Here is a 22470-nt window from a genome sequence, read left to right on the forward strand (position 1 = left end):
GCGAACATTTGGAGAATCGCCAGGCAAAAGCTCTACGAGAAACAAAACAACACCTGGGAGGCTCCACTGGAGAGGTGGAGGTTCTGGGGAGCAGAGGCGGAGAAGGTGGAGGACTTTAGGGTCTGGAGGTGAAGAGGGGTGTCCAGCTGGTGGGTAAGAGGTACTAGTCCAGCTGCTCTGCTCAGAGACATGCTCATGCAGCGTGTGCACGTGCACGATTGCGCAACAGTACGAGCACAATTGATTAATCTGTGCGCTTGGTTTATCTGATCTTTTATTTTTTTAACCACTGGCACCTGGAAGGAGCCGTAGCTGATTAATAATGTTTATGGAAATTATGTGTCTTCTGTTGTCAATCAACAAGCCATCAATTTTCTCTACCTCCTATTTAGAAACATACAATGACTGTACGTTTCTGAAATCACATTTAAATGTTAAAGTAATGTATTTTATATACTTTATTTTAGTTGGAAAAATATTACATTTATTAAATGTGCTAATTTGTTAATCCCTCACTTCTTAGTAGGGAAAACTAACAGTTTTCTTTCTTTTCTTCAGTTTTTACAAAATAAGCAAAAGAACAGAGTTTTTTTATTTTGCTCTTGTTTTTCCTATATTATGTCTTCCAGCACTTTCGGAAGTATCGCAGCAGAAGTCTTGCTTCATCTTTGCCTTTTCCTCTTTTCACAGCCCCTCGGATCACTCTGCTTCATTTGACAACTTGTTAGAAATTGCTTTAAATCATCATTTAATCTCTGCCAGTTTTGCCAGATAGAGTCAAGGTATTCCAGCCTAAAAGAATTCTAAAGACCATAAGACCCAACAAAAACCACCCAAAATATTAATCAGAGATTAATTAGCAGAAAATAATCATCCATTATTTCTTACTTCCTGGTTTGATTTAACACATTTTTCATGATATTACTTCCACCATTTTTCAGAAGAAATAAGATAAGATATGACTTTATTGATCCCAGTGTGAACTTCAGTTGTTACAGCACCAAAAAAGAAATATAACAGTTGGGAAAACAAATAGCAAGAGAAAAAGACCAAAGTAATAGTGAAAATGGTGGTAAAAGTACACATCATAAATAAATAAGTAAATACAGCAGCGGTTTCAGTAGTTATTGTACAGTCTTGCTGTTGGGACAAAGGACCTCCTTTAGCGTTTTTTTTTGCACTGAGGTTGCAGCAGTCTGCGGCTGAACGAGCTGCTCATGGTATTCACCGCCTCATTCAGAAGGTGAGACGGGTTGTTCCGCATGCTGGATAGCTTGGTCAGCATCCTCCTCTCACCAGCAGAGTCCACTGAGTCCAGGGGACAGCCCAGGACCAAGCCAGTCCTCTTGGCCAGCTTGTCCAGTTTCTTCTCGTCCCTGTCTGTAATTCCTCCTCTCCAGCAGACCACTGCATAGAAAGTCATGGATGCAACCACAGTTTCGTAAAAAGTCCTAAGTAGTGGCCTACACACACCAAAGGACCTCAGTCTCCTCAGGAGGTGGAGGCGACTCTGACCCTTTTTGTGCAGGACCCTTTTGTTGTCTGACCAGTCCAGTTTGTACACCTGTACACATCCACCCTCTTGATGTCCATTCATTCATCAAGCATTCTTTTAATGGTTTATAAATGCTTTTTTCTAAATTTTATGTCTTCATATTCATTGTATGTCTTTAATTTTAGTATTTTGTCATGATTTTAGCTCCAGTGTTTCTTGTGGGGATCTTTTCTGCCAGGACTTGCCAGCTGGGTTGGTGGTTGTTGCCGCGGTTGTCGCCCTTGCTGGGGCAGCTGGAGTTTAACATTGGAGCCTCACGGCTGGGAATTGGACCCCTTGTTGTCCCGGTCTGGGTGGGCACTGTGGCGATGTTCCCACGGCCGAGCTGACTCCTGGTATGAAGAGATTCCCAAATACTGTTTCCTCACAGCAGAGCCAAGCCTTACATTTCTTTTAGAAGTTACTTTTATCAGTATTCAATGTATGTGGGGTCATGGGTCGTATGTTTTAATGGAGGGGAGTGGGAAGGGTGAAGGGTGGGTTGGGTTTTTATCGTATTATTGTGTTTTTTGTTCTAAATGTTAAAGTGCTTCAAGTTCTACAATGCACGAGAAGCGTTTTGTTTTAATAAATAAAGTTGGATTTGATTTGAACTAAACCGTTTCAGTTTTGTCCCCAAATTGCAAGATTTGCACCACATCAACATGTCGCACCAAGCCACTTCCAAATGTAGGTGGTGGTCATGTGCTAGTAAACAGAAGCAAAAAGAAAGAATGATGAAGTCCCTCCCTGCCTGACCAGTGTGAACACCATGGGCTAAACAGGCGTTCTTGAAAGTGTGAACATAGGTTAAAAGTAGACCAGTGAAGTTATTGGATGGACATTTACCCTAGGTAAGGATTAAAAAAAAAAAAAGATTAATACAGAGGGCCCTATGTTATTGTTCACCCAGGGCCCCAAACTGCTAAGTCCGCCACTGTTTACAAATCACCTCCATCGTCAGAAAAAAATGCCAGAAAAACATGTTAAAAACACAATTTTCATTGGAGTGGATCTTAAAATATACATAACAGTTTTTTTTCTGTTTTTTAAGACTGTAGATTCTAAATTGACCTCATCTGACGGTGTAACTGTTGCCAGTACAAGAAAAAGGATGTCATCTTGGAGGGGGTCCTCCTCTTCCCCGGCCCCCGGGAGGCTGTCCGCGGCCTCTGGCCCCGGGAGCGCGGGTCACGGGCTCTCTAGCGTTTGGGTTGGATGAAGCCAGGCTCACGTCTTTCTGCAGGTCAACACCCTTCCCGGCGGCTCCGCCTCTGGTCTTGGTCGGTTTTCCTTCAGGCTCCTTGGGTTTCTCTGCTCAGACCACAAAGAAAGGGCAGGAGGTTGGTCTGTCCCTGTTTCTGGAGTCCCACAGCGGCACAAAGCTCGACTGGATACTAACCAGGCTCCGGCGGGGCAGGCGGGGCCAGGGAGCGATTGGGCAGCAGGTCCTCCAGGTCCTTCATCACCTGGTTGGTGCTGTCTGTGTTGTTTCTTCGGTTCTTCTCTTCATCTCGAGCCTGAGCACAGAAAAGAGCGAAAAAACCTAAAGAGCTGAAGGTTTTTTGATATCCCAAAGTGAAGTCAATGTTTTATCAATCTAACTTTCCAGAATAATCCAATCATTGCAGGTATTACAGAAGAGCATTCCACAGCTTTTCTGAGAGCTGCTGCTGACTGTTTGGATGTTCCTCTCTATCAAAGACAGAGCTGCTTGAAGTCCTCATCTGAAGGGACTCCACATATTCTTTTACTCACCATCTGCATCTTTTTCTTCAGTTCCATGTTGGCGTTCTGGTAAGCCTCTGACGTCGAGTTCAGATAGTAGATGGCCAGTCTGGAAGATCATTTGCTGCAGTTAGAGTCTGGCACATATGCAACCCTGAGAGGATGTGCAAACATGTCTGTGCACACTCACACCATGAGCAGCACGGCTGGGATGATCAGGCCGGGGTTGGCTGCGTAGCTAAAAAGCGTTCCCATGAAGGCCGGCAGATCCAGGTCAATGGTCTCCATGATCACGTCAAACATCTTCTCCTTCCCGCTGCTCGTTCACACACACAGCCTCATATCAGCATGCTTGCTGGCACAGATGGGATTCTACAGACCATGGCTGCTCTCCTGATTCTCGAGATCTACCACTTGGAGATCTGTTTTCCAGGCCTCCAAGCCCTGCTAGTTGCTGATTAGCAGTTGCTTAATCAGATGCCTCCACATTTTGATACAATGAACACACCTGGTCCAGGTAATCATCAGCAAGCAGTGCAGGGAAAGCTGGAAAAAGGCAGGGTGGTAGATCTCGAAGACCAGGACGAAGCAGCCCTGCCACAGACGGCGTGATGGTACAACCTGAAGGGGCCACAGTCGAAGGAGGGGGGCAGGGACATGATGGTGTAGACCACAGGCAGCAGACTTAGGAAGAGCACGAGGAGCAGGAGACCCATATAGAAGTTGTTGGACTTGGAGGCCTTGAAGACTCTCTCGTGGGGGACATTGGTGGCCATCACTGCCCAGCACTGGTAATACATGGAGCTGAGGAGGCGCAGCACGTTGATTCCCACCAGGCCGGGGGCGTAAAACGCTCCCATCCTGAAACAGAACCATCATGACGTCACCCCGCTTTCATCTTCAGGGTTCTGAGAAATCCCTTAAACAACCTTTTTTTTATATTCATGACTATCTATTCATGTTCAGAAATCAACGAGGAGTCAAACTCAAAGACAAAGCAAACAGCTGAAAGGTAAACCACTGCAGAAAAACACCGATTATCACATGACTGAACTTACATTGCACTGCAATGTGGTCAAATCTACAGCTACTGTTATATCAATGCCTCATACATAACTAATGCCTTCTTCTCTGTTCCAACACAGAATGGTTCTGCTGCATCATCCTGTCCCCACAGATCCTGGACCTGCAGCCTGAGCTCATGCACCTGGAGGCAGGGAGGAGACTGAGCATGTGCAGAGTGAAGGTTTACCAGATCATCCCCTGATTGAAGACCAGACCAAGGACGTTCCCACTGATGTCAAACTCTCCGTAAGACGGCTGAAAATGACACCAAACAACAGGAACACCGTAAGAGCTTTAGGAGGCACAGCCTCAGAAAACCCAGAGGAAACCACAAACCAGCCTGGAGCTGAACAAAATACAACTTTGAAAGCTTTTAATGAAAAAGGTGTCAAAATACTCAAATAGACACTGTTGACTATGAAATTGATAGACTGTAAATTCTGTTTATTTTTATATTGTTTCATTTTTGTTAGTAAATTTACTAAAACAAGTAAATGACCGAAATCGTTAAGAATAATATATCTAGTTTAGGATAGAATTTAATTGCCACAAGTCATGGCTGACTGTCAACTTTTCAACAGTTATTAAAACTTTTAAATGAATAATAGAATGCAACATTGAAGTCCAACTCTGATCATCTTTGGATCTATTGTAAAAGCGTCCCCAGTTGTGGGCGGGACTGTTGCCGCCTGACCCCACTTCCCTTCCCCTCTACTGAGAGCTCTCTGTTTACACGCTCTCCCTCCAGCCCCTCACAACCCCAACCTAACATTAGCATTACAACAAAAATGGTCAACAATATTGGAGTTATTCAGTTTAGATCAGGGGTCGGCAACCCATGGGTTCAGAGCCACATGTGGCTCTTTCATCCTTCTGTTGTGGCTCCCATGACTTTGGAAAATAATGAGTATTTATAAAATGAGTATTTTATAAAAATTCAAGTTTATTTTAGTTTGTTCATTTTTCATGGCATTTCAAAGGCGCTGCTGGCTCCGTGCGAGGCACGTGCCACGTAAAAAACAGCTTCCTTGGTGGGCTTGTGTTTGTCGGGCGAGGGCTGCGGAGCTGATAGCAGGAGGAGACATGCGGGCCGGCTTCAATAAACACTCCGGGTCTGGAGTGATTTTCTGCCGGGGGCTTGGCGTGGCGCGGAACGGGGAGCGGCTTTCTGGTGACGGAGAGTTTGCGCCGGTGTTTTGGACTCCCGTGTGCGGTGATGTGTGTTTCAGAGAAGGGGAGCTCGTTGCGTCGGTCGCGATCGACGGGTCATCTTCGGGGACGTGGGGGAGATTGAAGGGGAAGAGAGTGCTTCTTGAAAATCCACCAGCCAATCAAAATCCTCACCGAAAAGTACGGGACTTGATTGACATGCAGAATGGCCAATCGGACATCCTCTGACACATACGTCACTGCAGACGCGAGTTTAAATCCACTCAGCGCAAACTCTGCCTTCAGAACGTCTTTTTCTCCACTTCCGGTAGAAGTCCAGCAACCGGAGTTTATTAAAGCCGCCCCGCGTTTCTCCTCCTGCTGTAAGCTTTGCAGTCCTCGCCCGATTAATACGAGCTCATCAAGGAAGCTGTGAGGCACGCGCTTTATACTGTTGCGGAGTGTGTGTTTGTGCTGAGCGGCGCGCGTGCCACGAGGGAGGGGCGCGTGCAGGTGGAGATGGGGGTGTGAGCACGGAGCGGAGGTGTGTGCGTGAAATATATTGTGTGTTCGGAGGACGGAGCACTAAATTAGTAGTCGTTGTTCCCCATCAATACTGATCAATACGGAGCCAGCAGCGCCAAATGCCTCACAATATGCCACGCTCCCCGCATTGCACCGTTTACAGCAGAGCATGAACACGATGGTCGCTGCTTTCTGTCTTTGTAATAAAACGCCTCATCTGTTAATACAAAAGTATCTTTATGTAAACTCACTGTGTAGTTTTTAATCATCAGTACATAAACAATAATGTTGAAATAAACATGTAACAAATAAACATGAAGATGAAAAGAAAGAAGTACTTTTTTTTATCTTTTCTGGCCCGCAATCTACACTTATGTCCTTGAAAATCGATGGCGATCGACGTAATGAGCACCCTTGATATAATATATACATGCATAATATATATAATGATGTCAAAACGGGTTGTGGCTCCGGGTGCTTTTTTTTCCGTTAGGGGCGGTCCCAAATGGCTCTTTGAGTAAAAAAGGTTGCCGACCCCTGGTTTAGATCTTAGTCGTAGGTCTTTAACTAAAATATTTAAGTGCAAAAACACAATCACTTGTACAAAAACGAGGACAAGTTTCATGTACTTCACTTTGTTTTAGAGAAAAGTTTACATGTTACATGACAGTGTAACATGAGGAAAAGATCATCTATTTCAGTAAAAATTATGTGTCAGCGCTCAGACTTACAAATCCAGCTTCCAGGTCCCAGCACCAGCAGTAGTTGAGGAAACGAACAATGACAGCTCTGGCAAAGTCACCAATCAGGATGGTGAGGTAAGTCACCTGAATGTCCGACACGGTCAGCTTCACAAACTCCTGCAGCACAACAGACTCATGCTTCTTCTCTTTTTACACCGAAACCAGCTCTGTACGTCCGAGTGTAACGGCATCAGAGGAGTTCCTTTCACCTTTAAACTCCTTCTAGCCTTAGAAACAAGAAAACCACACGTATTTAAGCTCAAATCAGCTTCAAATTCATTACTATGCCGACAGCAGTCTCCCAGCAGGGCCCTCGGATCACGTCTCCTGGGTCCATGGGGGGTGGGGTGGCCTCGCTGTCATTCACCGGCAGGGAAAAGTTTGCATAGTATTCCTTCATGGCCCAGATGGAGGCGTTCTTAATGGATCCCTCCTCTTCCAGCTGAGGAGACCAAATGAGACAGTCAGCCAGGAGGTTTCTGTTTTTCTGAAGAAGCAGCAGGGACGGACATCACTGAATGTCTTTCTTTCTCTTTCGGCTTTTCCCATCAGGGGTCGCCACAGCGAATCATCCTTTTCCACCTCACTCTATCATGGACATCTTCTACCCTAACACCAGCCAACTTCATGTCCTCTGTTAAGACATCCATATATCTCCTCTTTGGCCGTCCTCTTGCCCTCCTGCCAGGCAGCTCCATCTCCAACATCCTTCTACCAATATATCCACTATCCCTCCTCTGAACATGTCCAAACCATCTCAGTCTGGCTTCTCTGACTTTGTCCCTAACACAGGCAACATGAGCCGTCCCTCTGATGTACTCGTTCCTTATCCTGTCTAACCTGGTCACTCCTAAGGAGAACCTCAACATCTTCATCTCCGCTACCTCCATCTCAGCCTCTTGTCTCTGTCTCACTGCTACCGTCTCTAACCCATAGAGCAGAGCTGGTCTCACCACTGTCTTGTACACCTTTCCTTTGAGTCTTGCTGGCACTCTTCTGTCACACAACACTCCTGACACTTTCCTCCACCCGCTCCAACCTGCCTGCACTCGCCTCTTCACCTCTTTTCCACAATCCCCATCACACTGAACTGTTGACCCCAAGTACTTAAACTCCTGCACCTTCTTCACCTCAGCCCCCTGTAACCTAACGCTTCTACCTTGATCCCTCTCGTTCAGACACATGTATTCTGTCTTACTACGACTGACCTTCATGCCTCTTCTTTCCAGAGCAAACCTCCACCTCTCTAGCTGTTCCTCCACCTGCTCTCTACTCTCACTGCAAATTACAATGTCATCTGCAAACATCATTGTCCAGGGAGATTCCTGTCTTACCTCGTCTGTCAGCCTGTCCATCAGCATAGCAAACAAAAAAGGACTCAAAGCTGATCCTTGGTGTAGTCCCACCTCCACCTTGAACTCCTCTGTCTGACCTACAGCACATCTCACCACCGTCATACTTCTCTCATACATGTCCTGAACTACTCTGACATACTTCTCTGCCACTCCAGACGACCTCATACAGTACCACAGCTCCTCCCTCGGCACCCTGTCATACGCCTTCTCTAAATCTACGAACACACAATGCAGCTCCTTCTGACCATCTCTGTACTTTTCCATCAACATTCTCAAAGCAAAAATGGCATCAGTGGTGCTCTTACGGGGCATGAAACCATACTGCTGCTCACAGATCTCCACCTTCTTCCTAAGCCTGGCTTCCACTATTCTTTCCCACAGCTTCATTGTGTGGCTCATCAACTTTATTCCTCTATAGTTGCTGCAGTTCTGCGTGTCACCCTTGTTCTTAAAGATCGGAACCAGAACGCTTCTCCTCCATTCCTCGGGCATCTTCTCACTCTCTAGAATCCTATTGAACAACCTCGTTAGAAATTCAACTGCTGTCTCTCCTAAGCACTTCCATACCTCCACAGGTACGTCATCAGGACCAACGGCCTTTCCGCTCTTCATCCTTTTCAGAGCCTTCCTAACCTCATCCTTTCCAATCTCTGCTACTTCCTGCTCCACAACAACCACATCTTCCTCCCTTCTTTCCCTGTCATTTTCCTCGTTCATCAGCTCCTCAAAATACTCCTTCCATCTTTTCTGTACACTCTCCTGGGTTGTTAGCACCTTTCCATCTCTGTCCTTAATCACCCTTATCTGTTGCACGTCCTTCCCATCTCTGTCTCTCTGTCTGGCTAGCCTGTACAAGTCCTTCTCTCCTTCCTTTGTGTCTAACCTGTCATATAGCTCATCGTAAGCTTTCTGTTTGGCCTTTGCCACCTCTCTCTTCACTCTACGCTGCGCTTCCTTGTACTCCTGTCTACCTTCCTCAGTCCTTTCTACATCCCACTTCCTTTTAGCCAACCTCTTCCTCTGGACGCATTCCTGTACTTCCTCATTCCACCACCAAGTCTGTTTACCGTCTTTCCTCTTTCCAGATGACACACCTAGCACCTTCCTACCTGTTTCCCTGATAATCTCTGCTGTAGTTTCCCAGTCATCTGGAAGCTCATCCTGACCACCCAGGACCTGTCTCAACTTCTGCCTAAATTCCTCACAAGTTTCTTCATTCTGTAGCTTCCACCACTTGGTCTTCTTTTCTGTTTTCCCTCTCTTCTTCTTCCTGACCTCCAGGGTCATCTTACACACCACCATGCGGTGCTGTTTGGCTACACTCTCTCCTACCACCACTTTGCAGTCAAAAACCTCTCTCAAATGACCTCGTCTACATAGGATGTAGTCCACCTGAGTACTCCTACCTCCACTTCTGTATGTCACTCTATGTTCCTCTCTCTTCTGGAAGTAAGTGTTGACTACAGCCATTTCCATCCTCTTCGCAAAGTCCACCACCATCTGTCCCTCCAGATTCCTTTCCTTAACACCAAACCTGCCCATCACCTCCTCATCACCTCTATTGCCCTCACCAACATGCCCATTAAAGTCTGCTCCAATAACAACTCTCTCTCCTCTGGGGATACTCTCTATGACCTCATCCAACTCACTCCAGAATCTCTCCTTCACTTCTAAGTCACAGCCAACCTGTGGCGCATACCCACTGACTACATTCACCATCACCCCTTCGATTTCTAACTTTAGGCTCATCATCCTGTCTGAGACTCTTTTCACCTCTAGAACCCTGTTAACAAACTCCCCCTTCAGAATCACTCCTACCCCGTTTCTCTTCCTATCAACACCATGATAGAAAAGTTTGTATCCTCCTCCAATACTACGTGCCTTGCTGCCCTTCCACCTTGTCTCCTGCACACACAGTACATCTACCTTCCTTCTCTCCATCATGTCTGCCAGCTCTCTGCCTTTCCCTGTCATTGTGCCAACGTTAAGAGTCCCTATTCTCAAACCTATGTTCCTGCCTTTTCCCTTCTCTCTCTGGCCACGGACCCTTCTGCCTCCTCTCTTTCTTCGACCAACAGTAGTCAAATTTCCACCGACACCCTGTAGGTTAACAGCATCGGTGGCGGTCGTTGTTAACCCGGGCCTCGACCGATCCGGTATGTCTAAAGTGGTGTGGATGATTCGCATGGTTATTTTGGCAATTTTTACGCCGGATGCCCTTCCTGACGCAACCCTCTCTATTTATCCGGGCTTGGGACCGGCACAGAGGCAACTGGCTTGCAACCCCTGTGGCTAGATTAGACGGACATCACTGAATGTACTGTGGCATTTTCTTGTTGTCTTTAAAGTTACAACATGTCCAAAACAGACTTTTCTTGTGCACATAACTGCTCTCTCTCGGTAACAGTGATTTTGGGGGGAAAGGGGTGATTCCCTCCAAAAGAAATGCAAAAAGTTAGTTAGTAGTTCACAGGAAATAGTTTTGGAATTTCAACACAAAAGAGGAACTTTTGGACATCTCTACTGTGGGGCACGGTGGCGGAAGCATCATACTGTGTTCGCCCATTTAGAATAACAGGATAGCACTAAAGCTAGTTTGGGGAGAGTTCAGGGGAAAAGCTGGAAACAGCTGTGGCGTTTTGCCCTGGGAAAAGGGCACTAACACCAATGAGCGGTTGGCGGGGCACAGGAACAGGGGGATGGGGGCGGGACACCGAAACAGCTAGAAGTTTGTGATGGGATGACTAAACCTTTGAAATTCTTCTGTTGCAGTTCTATCACCTCATCTTTACAGACTTTATAGCTGCTTCTCCTGTACAAACATTCTGCCAATGTTTGCAAATGCAAATGTGCAAATGTTCAGTACCTTTGTGTTGACCTCGTCGAACAGCGCGAACAGGAAGGTGTAGAGGTTCCCTAGGAAAAGAGCAAAGATGCGTCCCAGCTGCCACTTGAGGGCGATTCGAGGATGGTAGTCCTCCAGCTCGGCGATGGTCTCAAAGAGAGGAGGACAAACGAGGCCCAGCAGAGACATGATGAGCTCCAGCTGCAAAGACAGGCGGAGATCAACATGATGGACCGCTGCAGCTTTGACTGAAGCTCCAGACTTTGGCGTGTGGACCCTGGTACCTCGTTCTTCTCATACCAGCTGAGGTCATCCCTGTTGGCGAACTCCTGAGACCGTTTGACCACGAAGTAAATGAGGTAGCCGCTTCCACCGAGGCTGCAGGTGATCAGGAAGTTGGCCAGGACTCTGAGGAACCTGCGCAGGTGAATGTTCTCATCCTTCTGGTTCTCCTGCTCGTCCACGATGGACTCCTGTTGTCATCGCAAAGGAGAGTTGATGAAGCGTCGTTGAGAGGGGAGGAGAAGAAAGGAGACGAAATTTGGGCGTGGTTACCTTGAAGCTGGTGGTGATGGAGGCATACTTGTTGTCAGCGGTCTCTGCGTTGCCGATCAGATAATCCCAGCTGGTGAACATCTTCCAGGCAAACGTGAACTCTCCTTCATCTCCATCTCCACCACCAACATCCGCATTTTTTGCCATTCTGGAAAAATCCCAAAGAAAATTCAAACCAACAGGGAAGTTTCTGTCAGGACTGACTTCTCCCTGTCAATGGAAAGGGTGTGGCTTTCCAACAAGCCCACTCCTGATTGGTGAGAGTGGTTGCCATAAAAACGATGACTAAAACTGACTCTGATCAATCACGGCCTACTCATCATTACTGGTTCCAACATGGCGGCATCCGAGTTGTGAAAAAACGGCGACTAAATTGGAGCCGTAAATAAGTCATTTTCTACGCTGACGTGACACTCACTCAGTCCAGGTCTCTTACACAGTCAACGGATTTTGCTCAAACATCTTTTAAATGTTTAAAATGAGTCATCCTGAGCTGCAAACGTACGTGCGGATGACGAGCATCAGGCTGTAGCCAAATGTGCCGAGCCCCACCATGAGGTAGGCCAGAGGCAGCCTGAACTTCAACAGACCGATGGTCCTCTGGTTGTTGTAATAACCATAGAACAGCACTGAATATTTGCAGTAGCCCTGTGAAGGAAAGAACAGTTATTCTTCTGGTCATGTCCATGTGCAAGTCACACTTTGAAAACATTTTATCCAACACATAGACGACCTCCCAAATATTAAAAATGTGAACGTTTTTATCCACCAAATGAACTATTTTAAAACGCAGGTCTCAGAATACAAATGAGACAAATGGACAAAAAGCCAAAAACGTTTCAAAGATTTAGCTCAAATATCTAAAATAATGCAGTTATCAGGTCTGTAACATGATTATCAATACAAGAATGTCCGAGAGAGACGGATTCTCCAAATAGTAAAGAACAACAGATGATCTTCAATTTGTGTTCAAATTCCACCCATCAAGTGAAAAGATTCTGAATACCGTAAACCCTTGTTTTTTGCGGGGCTTACGTTCTAAAAAGAATCCGTGATAGGCAAAATCCGTGAAGTAGAAACCTCTATTTTTTTTTACAATTATTCAATTAAATACTCTATTATACATTGAAAAGAAAGAACAAACCATTTTACAGGCTCAAGCATTTCTTTCACAAATAAAATTACTTTAGAAACGTTTTTTTCAACAAATAACTTCTGTACTGTACTGTCAAATAATAATTTTAATCCTCAATGTGAACAGAAGGCTTCAAATGGTGGAGATTAGCCCCGCCCACCGCGACACAAGTAATTGGATTAAACAGGAGAAAATTTAAAATGATTATGAAAAAAATACAAAGTACAGTCAGACAAATAGTGACTCAGGTGTATTTCACTGCTCTACAGACTGAGCCGCTGCATCCTGACTCCGCTCTGCAGTGTTTTCTTCTTTTGAAGCCCGCGGTGCAGCTGTGTTTGTTTGGGAGAAGAACATAGTGATAGGCAGTTGTTGTCGCTCTTTTTCTATGGGTTTTAGAGAAACTCGAAATTGCAAGATGATTTGCACGTACATAATGTAAATTTGGCAAGCTGTTTTACATACGTGTACATATTAAACTGCAACGTTATTGACGCACAGGTAGAAAAGAAGCGGAGTGACTTTTTAGCCAATCAGAATGCAGAACACAATGCACGATGCAAATCCGTGAAGTAGCGAAACCGTGAAAAGTAAACCGCGTAATAGCGAGAGATCACTGTATATAGAAAACAAAGTTCTTCAACATCAAACTGCAAAGGCTTTTCAAATCTCATCCTCTACAGGGCAGAAGTTTGTGGGAAAATGGAGAAATCTCTGTGTCAGGGACATGTCAGTGGTTTTTGGACCCTCAGAGGGCTCTGCATCACTCATGGATATGATGGTGTCGGGGGCATTTCAGAATAATCCAGCAAACTTCCTGAAATTTCCTTTGGTTAACTCCATCCTCCTTGTCTGCAGTTGAAACTGAGGTTTTGTCTTCAGAATGGAAGCCATCTTTGAACTTAATCCAGAAGAACCGTGGTGTCCTGTGGACCCAGATTCCCTACAAATGGACTGTGTCAAAGGGAGACGGGGTTCTAGGTCAGATGAGTCTTGGTGGTAACCACAGACACTGTGTCCTCCAAGCTGACGAAGAGGAGACCTTTCAGGGTCTTTGGCTTTTGTCATCAGAGATGTGGTTTCAGGTTAGAAATGAGTTCATTTAATGGATGAGAGAAACAATTAAATGAAATCTTGCCTCATTAAATTTGAAAGTCATATTGGTGTCACTCATTGGACCAATGTGAATGAGATTCACACCACTAGGTTGGATCGGAGTCATTAGGTTGGTTGAGGGTAAAAGACAAATGACAACTAAGTCTTCTATGCTTAATGCATAACGCCATTTTTAAAAAATGTCCACAATTTTTGCTAAATAAAGTATTATACAGTGGGTATTGTCATCAATATCAAACTCGTCAGGTCAGCTCTGGTGATTTGATGGTTCCTTTTCCAACATCCAATTGCTATTTCAATCTTCTGTTGCATGGAATCAACTTTCTGGGAGGACAAGGCTTATTAGTAACAAATATCATTTGAAAAAGATTTATAAAACTAAATACATGGACTGCTGACAATAACTAAAGATTTATATGATTTGCTGCTATGAAATGTATGTGGTGTTGATATGCTGGTATGTGTTTTTTGAGTACTAAAATGAATTTTTTTTTAACTTATTTTAACATGCAAAGCTTTTAAGGTAAATATGATGAATTGGTTTGTGAATTTTGTTAAATCATTTTCGTTTTTTGTGAAATTGGTCAAATCTATGCAATTTATGGTTATAAACCCCAGGAAGACTAGCGACCACTCTGTGGAAGCTAATGGTGTTCCAATTAAACAAATATTCACTTTTTTTTACCTCTCAAAATGTCACAATCTATTGCTGTTTTGGGGTTTTCCGTCTTCAAATCCCAGCGTTAAGTAAAGGTCTGCATAAAAATACAATAATTCCAAGAGTCAGACTCACGTTGAAATCCATGAGGACGGAGTAGTCTTGAGCGGTGTCTTGCTCGGCTCTGGGCACAGTCTTCCTGGGAATTGACCCATACGGAAGACCCATCAAGACCTGGAAAACGAAGCGCTGTGGTCATCAAATCAATTGTTTCGGGACGGTCTGACTCTTTGTGGTTCATCTATGATGTGCATCACTTCACCTCAGGCATGACAACTAGTCCAAAGGTCAGACCAAAGAGCACCAGGTTCATGCCGTACATCCAGCGCAGGAAGATGAAGTACGACGCCACGGACGAGCCAAAGTGGCCTGAAGGGAACAGGAATATTTCAGATCTCCCCGGAATCTCTTTCTGCTGCTGTGATGAGCTCTGACTAAACTTACTCTCCACTTCTTTGATCTTCCTCTCCCAAGGGATACACGCCGTCCTGAAGTTCTCAAAATCTCTCTGGAACTTGATCCATTTCTAAGATAATAAAACGAAACAGAATCACAATTATTAAGGAATTAAGAAAGCTGAGAACATTGAGAAAAACCAGAGATGGCTGAACTCCTGCTGCAAACCTTTGTCATCATCACTTTGTAAGCGTACCACTTCCTGCCTTTGCCTTTCCCCAAAGCTCCTTCAAATTTATCCACAAACTGCTGGGCCTCCCTGTCAGCACACAGTCAGATATTTACTGGACCAACACAACAAATGTCTAATAGTTACAGTGTGGACCCTCGAGAACGGGGTTACCTCAGTAGGACGAGCCTTCGTTTCATCCTCCATGGCTTGTTTCTGATGGTGGCGATCAGCTTCTTCTTCTCCTCTACCTCCTCCATCAACCGGGCCATCTCTCCCTCCGACATGGAGTCCTCCTCCTCATCTGAGTCTGAGTTGGAATCAGAGGAGCTGGAGCAGAGAGGACACACTGAGTGAGATGGACCCAAGGTTCTGGACTAGGATGTGCAGACCGACTCAGAAAATAAGGAGGGGTTCACAGACAGGGCCCAAGGACCCTTCTTAAGTGCACCATGACAATGAGGGGTGAGCCAAAGGAAAACACCTTCTAGGAACAGTCTTTTGGAGGGTTTGCTGCCACCTTCTGGACAGGGGCAGAAGTGTTGTCTGGTGCAGCCAGAGGCACGTTAACGTTGGGAGTGGGGTCATCTGGACCCCACAAGATGGCACAAAGGTTAAAGAGACTCTCCGACATTCGTTTGATCTATTGTAAAAGCGTACCCAGTGGTCTTTTGAGTACAATTATGTCGTTTTTAGCCAAAAACCTGTGTTGCTTTCTTGGATGTAGTTTCTGCAGAGCGGCGGGAGTTCATAGGAAATTCACCTCTGAGAGACTGTTGCTGCAGAGTAAGCCCACTTTCCGTGAACTACCTGTCTGTATCTCCCACTAGCTTGCAGCCCCTCACAACATCAACCTAACATTAGCAGTGCAACGAAAAATGTCAAGCAATATCAGAGCTATCCAGCCGTACAGTCTAGATCCAGATTCCAGCTCAGATGAGGAAAACAGAGACGTACATGGATCTATTTGTCTGACAGTGGATGCATCAGAATGGAGCAGAGCAGGGAGCCTCTTATCTGCAGATTGTAGCTTCTGCGTCCCAACTGAAGCTTTTTCAAACAACCCTTTTTTGTCTGTAACTGATTCACAATGATCAAGTCAAGAAACACTCAGAAATGCGATTTTAAGCCCAATTTTCTAATTTCCAAACTTTTTCAACCTTTGCATTTTCTGAGTGACAAGAAAGTTTTTTTCTCTCACAGATTCTGGTTGTGTGATCATCATACCTGTCATCCTTCTTCTTTTTCTTGTTCTTCTCATCTTTTCCCTTGTCTCCTTTCTTGCCCTTGTTGTCTTCTTCCTCTTTTCCTCCTTTCTTTCCTCCTTTCTTCCCTTTATTTCCTTTCTCAGCCGGGCTGTCTTCATCATCTCCTCCTCGGCCCTTGCCTCCTTTCCTCTTGTTGGCTGCGCCTCCTCTCTTGTTTTTGGGAGCCTCTTCCTCACTCTCATCATCCTCATTTTTGCCACCTCGTTTCTTCGCTGGTCTCTTGTTCTGTGCCCCTCTGCGTCCTTTGGGAGCTTCATCCTCCTCGTCCTCCTCATCACTGTCTGCTTTCTTGCCTCGACCTCGCCCTCTGGCTCCTCCTCTTCCTCCCCCCCCTGCCTGTCTCCTGTTTCCTCTCCTCTTGGTGTCCCCGTCTGCATCACAAACATGCAGATCAGTTTATTTATCATCTCATTCTTTCATGAATCTTGATGAAAGCTGCTGGATTCCCTCACCGTCGCTGTCGCTCTGCTCATCTTCTACATCCACACTCACTGAGGAAGAGCACAGAGAACAGTCAGGAGCTCAAATAGCGTTCATCAGCTTTTTCCTGAACGCTCAGACCTTAGTGTTCCCTTTGTACTATAGATTCAGGGTACACTGTTTAATTGATTTCAATTATGTATTTGATCTTTTTTTATATATAAATTGGAGCTCATGCTAAAAAAAAAAAAAGATTTCAAAAAAATTAGAAAACTGGAGAAGATGCCCACAATTTTCAGGACATGAATGTTTTAAACCGAGATTCATCAGCCTATCATCTACTAAACTCAAAGCACCTGCACAGGTCCTCCAGATGGCATTAAATTGGTTTAGTTTGGTTCAATGTGGGGAAGGCAAAAGTTCCAATAAAAAGGCTGGCTGTTCCCGGAGCGCTGTGTCCACAGAGATCAACAGGAAGTCTAGTGGAAGGACCAAACGTGGCAGGAAAAGAGACGACTGTGGACTTTAGCAGATTACCAAAAGGACAAGATTCAAGAACCTGCAGACATCCAGAAAGAATGGAATGAGATGGAAGAACAGCTTCAAAAACGTCGGGTTTTGCTTTTTTTTTTTTCTTTCACAAGTTTACCAACCAAAAATGGTTTGGATATTTGCACCAACTTGTTTGCAATAAGGTAGCTTTCACTGCTCCATCACTGATGTCACAGCTGCAGTAATGCAGACGGTTGTTTATTTTTCAGTCCAGCTGATGTTCCAGTTGGTTTATCTTCTCTTTTCTTAACTGCCCATGCAAATGGTGAAACTTTTCTTTTTGGTGAGTCTCATAGTGGTGCTGAATGTTATATTCTTTGAGCACTGTGACCTGTAGATGACATACCAAACAAGCGGGTTTGGCATCCAGGTCCTTAGCCCTTGTGCTATCCTATGACCCCACCCTTACATTGACGTGTTCTCCCTACCATGACAAAGGTGGATAAAGGTGGAAAGATTTCATTTAATCCATGGACACCAGTGAAGATCACAAATCATTGAAGAAAAAAGGTTCAGAGCACTGTCTAGTGGGTCTAGATGACCCAACTCCCAACGTTAAAGTGCCTAGGATAGCACAAGGGTTAAATAAATAAATCATACTCTTTCCATTTTTTTGCTGTAAAGCTCTGGACACCACGTCCACCTTTCTTCTTTTTGACAACGACATCTTGGTCATTAGGGTGTCACATCTGATTAGTTTTTAAGGCAACTTAACAGCAGTGAGGCTTGCCAAGGAACCAAACTGCGCTTTGCCTAGACTCTCTCCTGCCAGCACAGAGGTGCTACTGCATGCTTTTAGTTTTAGTCATTTAGATTATTGTAATGCCCTGCTCTCTGGCTTACCAAAAAAGTCACTTTCAAACTTACAACTTCTACAGAACTCAGCGGCACTACTTTTGGCAAGGACCAAAACACACCCATTTTAAAATCGCTCCATTGGCTCCCTGTGCGTTTCAGGATTGATTTTAAATTTATTTTAATGGTTTATAAATGTTTTAATGGTCTTGGGAATTCTTATTTCAATGATGTTATTTTAAAGCTTTATTGATACCTAAGGATTCTTAATTCTGTCTGATAAAGTTATGATAATGATCGGATAATGATCAATCATGTAATAAAATGGTTACAGTAGAACAGGGCTGGGATTATATAAATTCACTTCCTTCCACTCCCTTTTCAGCAATATTTATTAATATGTCTAATTATCCTAAGTTTGATACGTCATTGTATGAATGTATAACTGATGATTGTAATGTTTTTTGTGTACTATTCTTATTTGATTGCTTGAAATAAACCATTTCAAAACAAATCAAAAATTTCAAATCAAACTATGAGCCCTAGCAGACCCTGAAGTCCTCTGGCACTGGCCTCTTATTGTTCCTAAAGTGAGGACCAAAACACAGGGTGAGGTCTTGTTCCACCATTAGGGTCCTCGTCTCTGGAACAATCTGCCGGAGAACCTCAGGGCTGCAGAGTCTACAGAGGTTTCTAAGAAGAGGCTCAAGACCCAGCTTTTCAATCTGGCTTTTACAGGACTTTGGTAAATGCTTAATTCTTTTACTCATTATTTATTGATTGATTTATCTATTGTCTCTACTTAATACATTTGTTTTTACTTTATTTATTTTTTTTTTAATTGTGTAAGGACTATTATAATGATTTTTTTGAATGAATTTGAATTTGAATTTGAATGAATGATGAATGAATGAATGAATGAATATACTACCCTTTTTACTATTATATTTATGATATTTAAGGTTACATTTTAATCATTTTACATATTTTTTATTGTATTTTTTAAATTACTGTTAAGAATAATTAGAAACAGAATAGTTAGAAACTCCCGTTTACTTTTTACTTTTAACACTAACTCTTACTTTTATTACACTAATGGTTTAAACTTGATTCATCGTGTATTATCATCTCAAAATTATATTACATTTGAAGACAGCACAGCCAAGCTATTTTTCTCACAGTTTCTTCTCATACTCCCTTTTTCTGTGTGTGTGTGATGCCTCAGAGATAACTCCATTGCAACCTTGGAGCTTCTCTCCAGCAACAACCTGTGGGTGTGATTTTCACACCATTGTCCAGTGTATGATCTTCTGAAAATGCAAATACAGGGTTTATATACCAAGCCCATCTCTGAGCCCCGTGGTTCAGACTTTGAATGCACCATGTTCATCTGTCTGTCCCCTTCGTGTTTGTACGAAGTAAAACGTCCACAAAAGATAAGTAACTGTCACTGAGTCATTATTCATTCATTTCTGTGTGCAAGAAACTGAACAGGGTACGAACCTAACCTTTTTATCATTTACAGTCCAATCTAGCAAAATCAGTTTCTTCACATTTACTAATATTGATATGTCTTATATTATTGTTGTTATTGTTATTTTATTATAATATATTAATAAATATAAATAATTAATAATTAATATTATTTATGAATATAATACAAATACTTATTTTGATGTTTCATAATCCAGTGTTTCCTCTTGTGGATCAATTGTTTTGGGGCACTACCGCCTCCGCCTGTAGGGGGTGCTGTTGCTGCAGTGCCCGTTCTCATTGGGCCGCCTGGGGTCCCGCTCTGTGGTCTAATAGCCGTGGAGTGGGCCCTAGGCTGCTCTGTGTTGGGCGGGCGCTGTGGTAATGACCCCCGTGGAATGAATGGATCCCCATGATACCGTTTCCTCACAGCAGAACCGAGCCAGACCTTTTCTTTATGCTGCGGTTCTTCGTTTTTCGTTCTACTGGGGGAACTGGGTGGGTGGAAGTAGGAATCTGGTGAGGGAGGGGTCCCATCTGTGTGTGATTGTCCTGTGTTTTCTGTTTTAAATAATTTTCATACTTTATGACTATTTTATCTGCTTTTATGTTAAGCGCTTTGTGTTTTAACTAAAATGAAAGGCGCTATACAAATCAATAAAGTTTGAAGTTTAGACGTGGCACGCGCTTGCAAAGACGTTGTATTATCTTGGTTGTCAGGCCGTTCTTTGCTCCCCCTAGTGGCGAAATTGCGCATTTTGGATATTTCTCAAACAAACAAAAACAGCAACAAATAATTCGCCCCAGGAACGGAATAGAAATATGCTTTTTTTTTAAACATCGTTGTGATTTTTTTCTCTTCACGACTGGGCCGGATGAAGCCATCTGACGGGCCGGATCCGGCCCCCATGCCGTGTGTTTGACACCCCTGTTCTAAACCGACAAGATGTTCCTGTGTACAGAAAATAAATATCAAAGGAAACCAAAGAGTTTGCATAAAAACTATTTTTCTGACTTTTTAAAGTAAAAATACATTCTGAAAATCAAAACTTTTAAGGGTCCCCTGAGGTCCCAGCTGCGTGGTGTTTTATTCCCGGTGATGAGCTTTCTGCCAAATGTTTTCTTCCTCCTTGCTGTGCCTTTGTGATGCAGTCACCAGTTTTTAATCTTTTTTCAGTTTAAACTACAAACCTTCCAGATGAATTAATATCCTGTCAGACTGGACTGACTTTCCTACAAACAGTTGCTTTTCTTGCAGCTGCTCTCCTGCTACAGGAAGGATTTGCCCCTTTCCCCACAGGAATTCTCTGTGACCGAATGAGATCTTTTTATTTATTTTTTTAGCTTCTCCTCAAGTGTTAGAAGTAGGAAGACGTGGAAACCTGTGCTGTCCAGCCGTCTCCATGCTGGTTAGAGGATTAGATGCAAAACCTAATTTTTTGTTACCAGATTGAGACATGTATTTCTTCAGCCCTGACGTTCACTAATGTATACATCAAAGTTGGATAAAAAATGAATACAGTAAAGTTCTGGAGGTTCTGCTGCCCATTTCAAATGGGTCTGACACAACCAAACCCCCGTTCCAACTCAACTCTGTTCAAGTGGATGAAAAGTCCAGTTTTGACACAAACAGGAAGCTCACCATCATCAGACCGCACAGCTCCCTTCCTCGGCATGGTGGAACGTCAAAAGCAGCTTCCCTCCGGGTCCGTTTGTGTGCTGTCTGTTCTGCTCTGGCTCCCCACCAACACCCAACTCAAGTATCTGACTGGTCTGTCTCCATGGAGACGGCGGCTGCAGCTCCTCACTTGATGGATAATCAGGAGCTTCCACACCTGAGAGATGAAAGCTCCGACTTTAATTTCAACCCAAATCTTTGGAGGTGAGCAGACAGTCTGTGGGATTGTGATGGATTTCCAGGCTCTGGATCCTACGGGATGCTTTTCCAGGAGTGGTGCTATTCTAAATGTGCCATTAAACACTCTCACTCATGTGGTTATTGGAGACCAAACACTTGAGAACTCCAGACGTGCTGAACATTTAATGAAGGTTTGGGTTTCCTCGGGCCAAGCCCATTCAAGCTCCACGTGCACAGGTGCAACGTTTTCCTTCTTTCTAATCGGAGTTTCCTGGAAACACGGCTGGGGGGGTTGTGGGGGGTGAGGGGAACTCTGACAGCAGAAGGTGCGGATCGGCTCAGCCCGCAGCCTAACGTCTCCACCTCATTGAATAATACAGTGGAGCTCGTTTTTCCGTCCATAATGATCCCATTACACGCTCGTGTACTCCCTCAGGTGAGAGCCTCTTTAGAGCCACACAGGTGAACTGACGGATGACAGGGAGACACGAGAAGCTGAACATGTGATCAGTGTGAAAGAAAAACCAGTCCCTTAAAAACGCCAGCAAACCCCCACCATCCCAAAGCCTATTAGAATCAGAATCAGAGTATTTTGTTATCATTATGCAGCGCACAACAAAATTGGTTTCAGAAGCTCTTTCTCAATAAATAATTAAATAATTGCACAAATCTAAAGTGACAGAGTAGTGATGGGGGATTAGTGGGTTATATTTAGTCTGTGTGTGTGGAGGGGGGGGCACAATTGTGTGATTGGGGGGATGGAGGGGGTGGATGGACCTCACAGCTCTGGGGAAGAAGCTGTTTCTCAGTCTGCTCGTGTGGGTTCTGATGCTCCCGTTTCTCTTTCCAGAGGGAAGTTGGTGTCCCGGGTGGGCGGGGTCTGCAGCTATACCACCAGCCTCCCGTCGGACCCGGCTGTTGTGGGAGAGGTCCTCCCACAATCTCCTGTGCGGTTTTCACCACCCCCGGGCCAAGTCCTTCCTGTCTTGAGCGGTGCAGCTCCCGTAACCC

General features: G+C 44.3%; 1 protein-coding gene across 1 annotated transcript; it reads right to left on the reverse strand.

The window, feature by feature from the left end:
* Positions 1–947: 947 nt before the first annotated feature.
* Positions 948–22000, reverse strand: LOC101167136 (transmembrane channel-like protein 2-A). The gene is made up of 20 exons (XM_020707858.2): positions 21244–22000; positions 16814–16852; positions 16321–16732; positions 15268–15423; positions 15093–15183; positions 14913–14994; positions 14731–14837; positions 14544–14642; positions 12005–12147; positions 11500–11647; positions 11229–11417; positions 10966–11145; positions 7028–7186; positions 6733–6861; positions 4515–4582; positions 3884–4123; positions 3453–3578; positions 3293–3371; positions 2937–3054; positions 948–2848 (listed from the first exon to the last, which is right to left on the reverse strand). The coding sequence occupies exons 1-20, from the start codon at positions 21275–21277 to the stop codon at positions 2652–2654; spliced, it is 2796 nt and encodes a 931-aa protein (XP_020563517.1). The 5' UTR covers positions 21278–22000; the 3' UTR covers positions 948–2651.
* Positions 22001–22470: the final 470 nt, after the last annotated feature.

Source organism: Oryzias latipes, chromosome 12 (assembly GCF_002234675.1).
Source record: "Oryzias latipes chromosome 12, ASM223467v1".
In the NCBI taxonomy this organism is placed as follows: Eukaryota; Metazoa; Chordata; class Actinopteri; order Beloniformes; family Adrianichthyidae; genus Oryzias; species Oryzias latipes.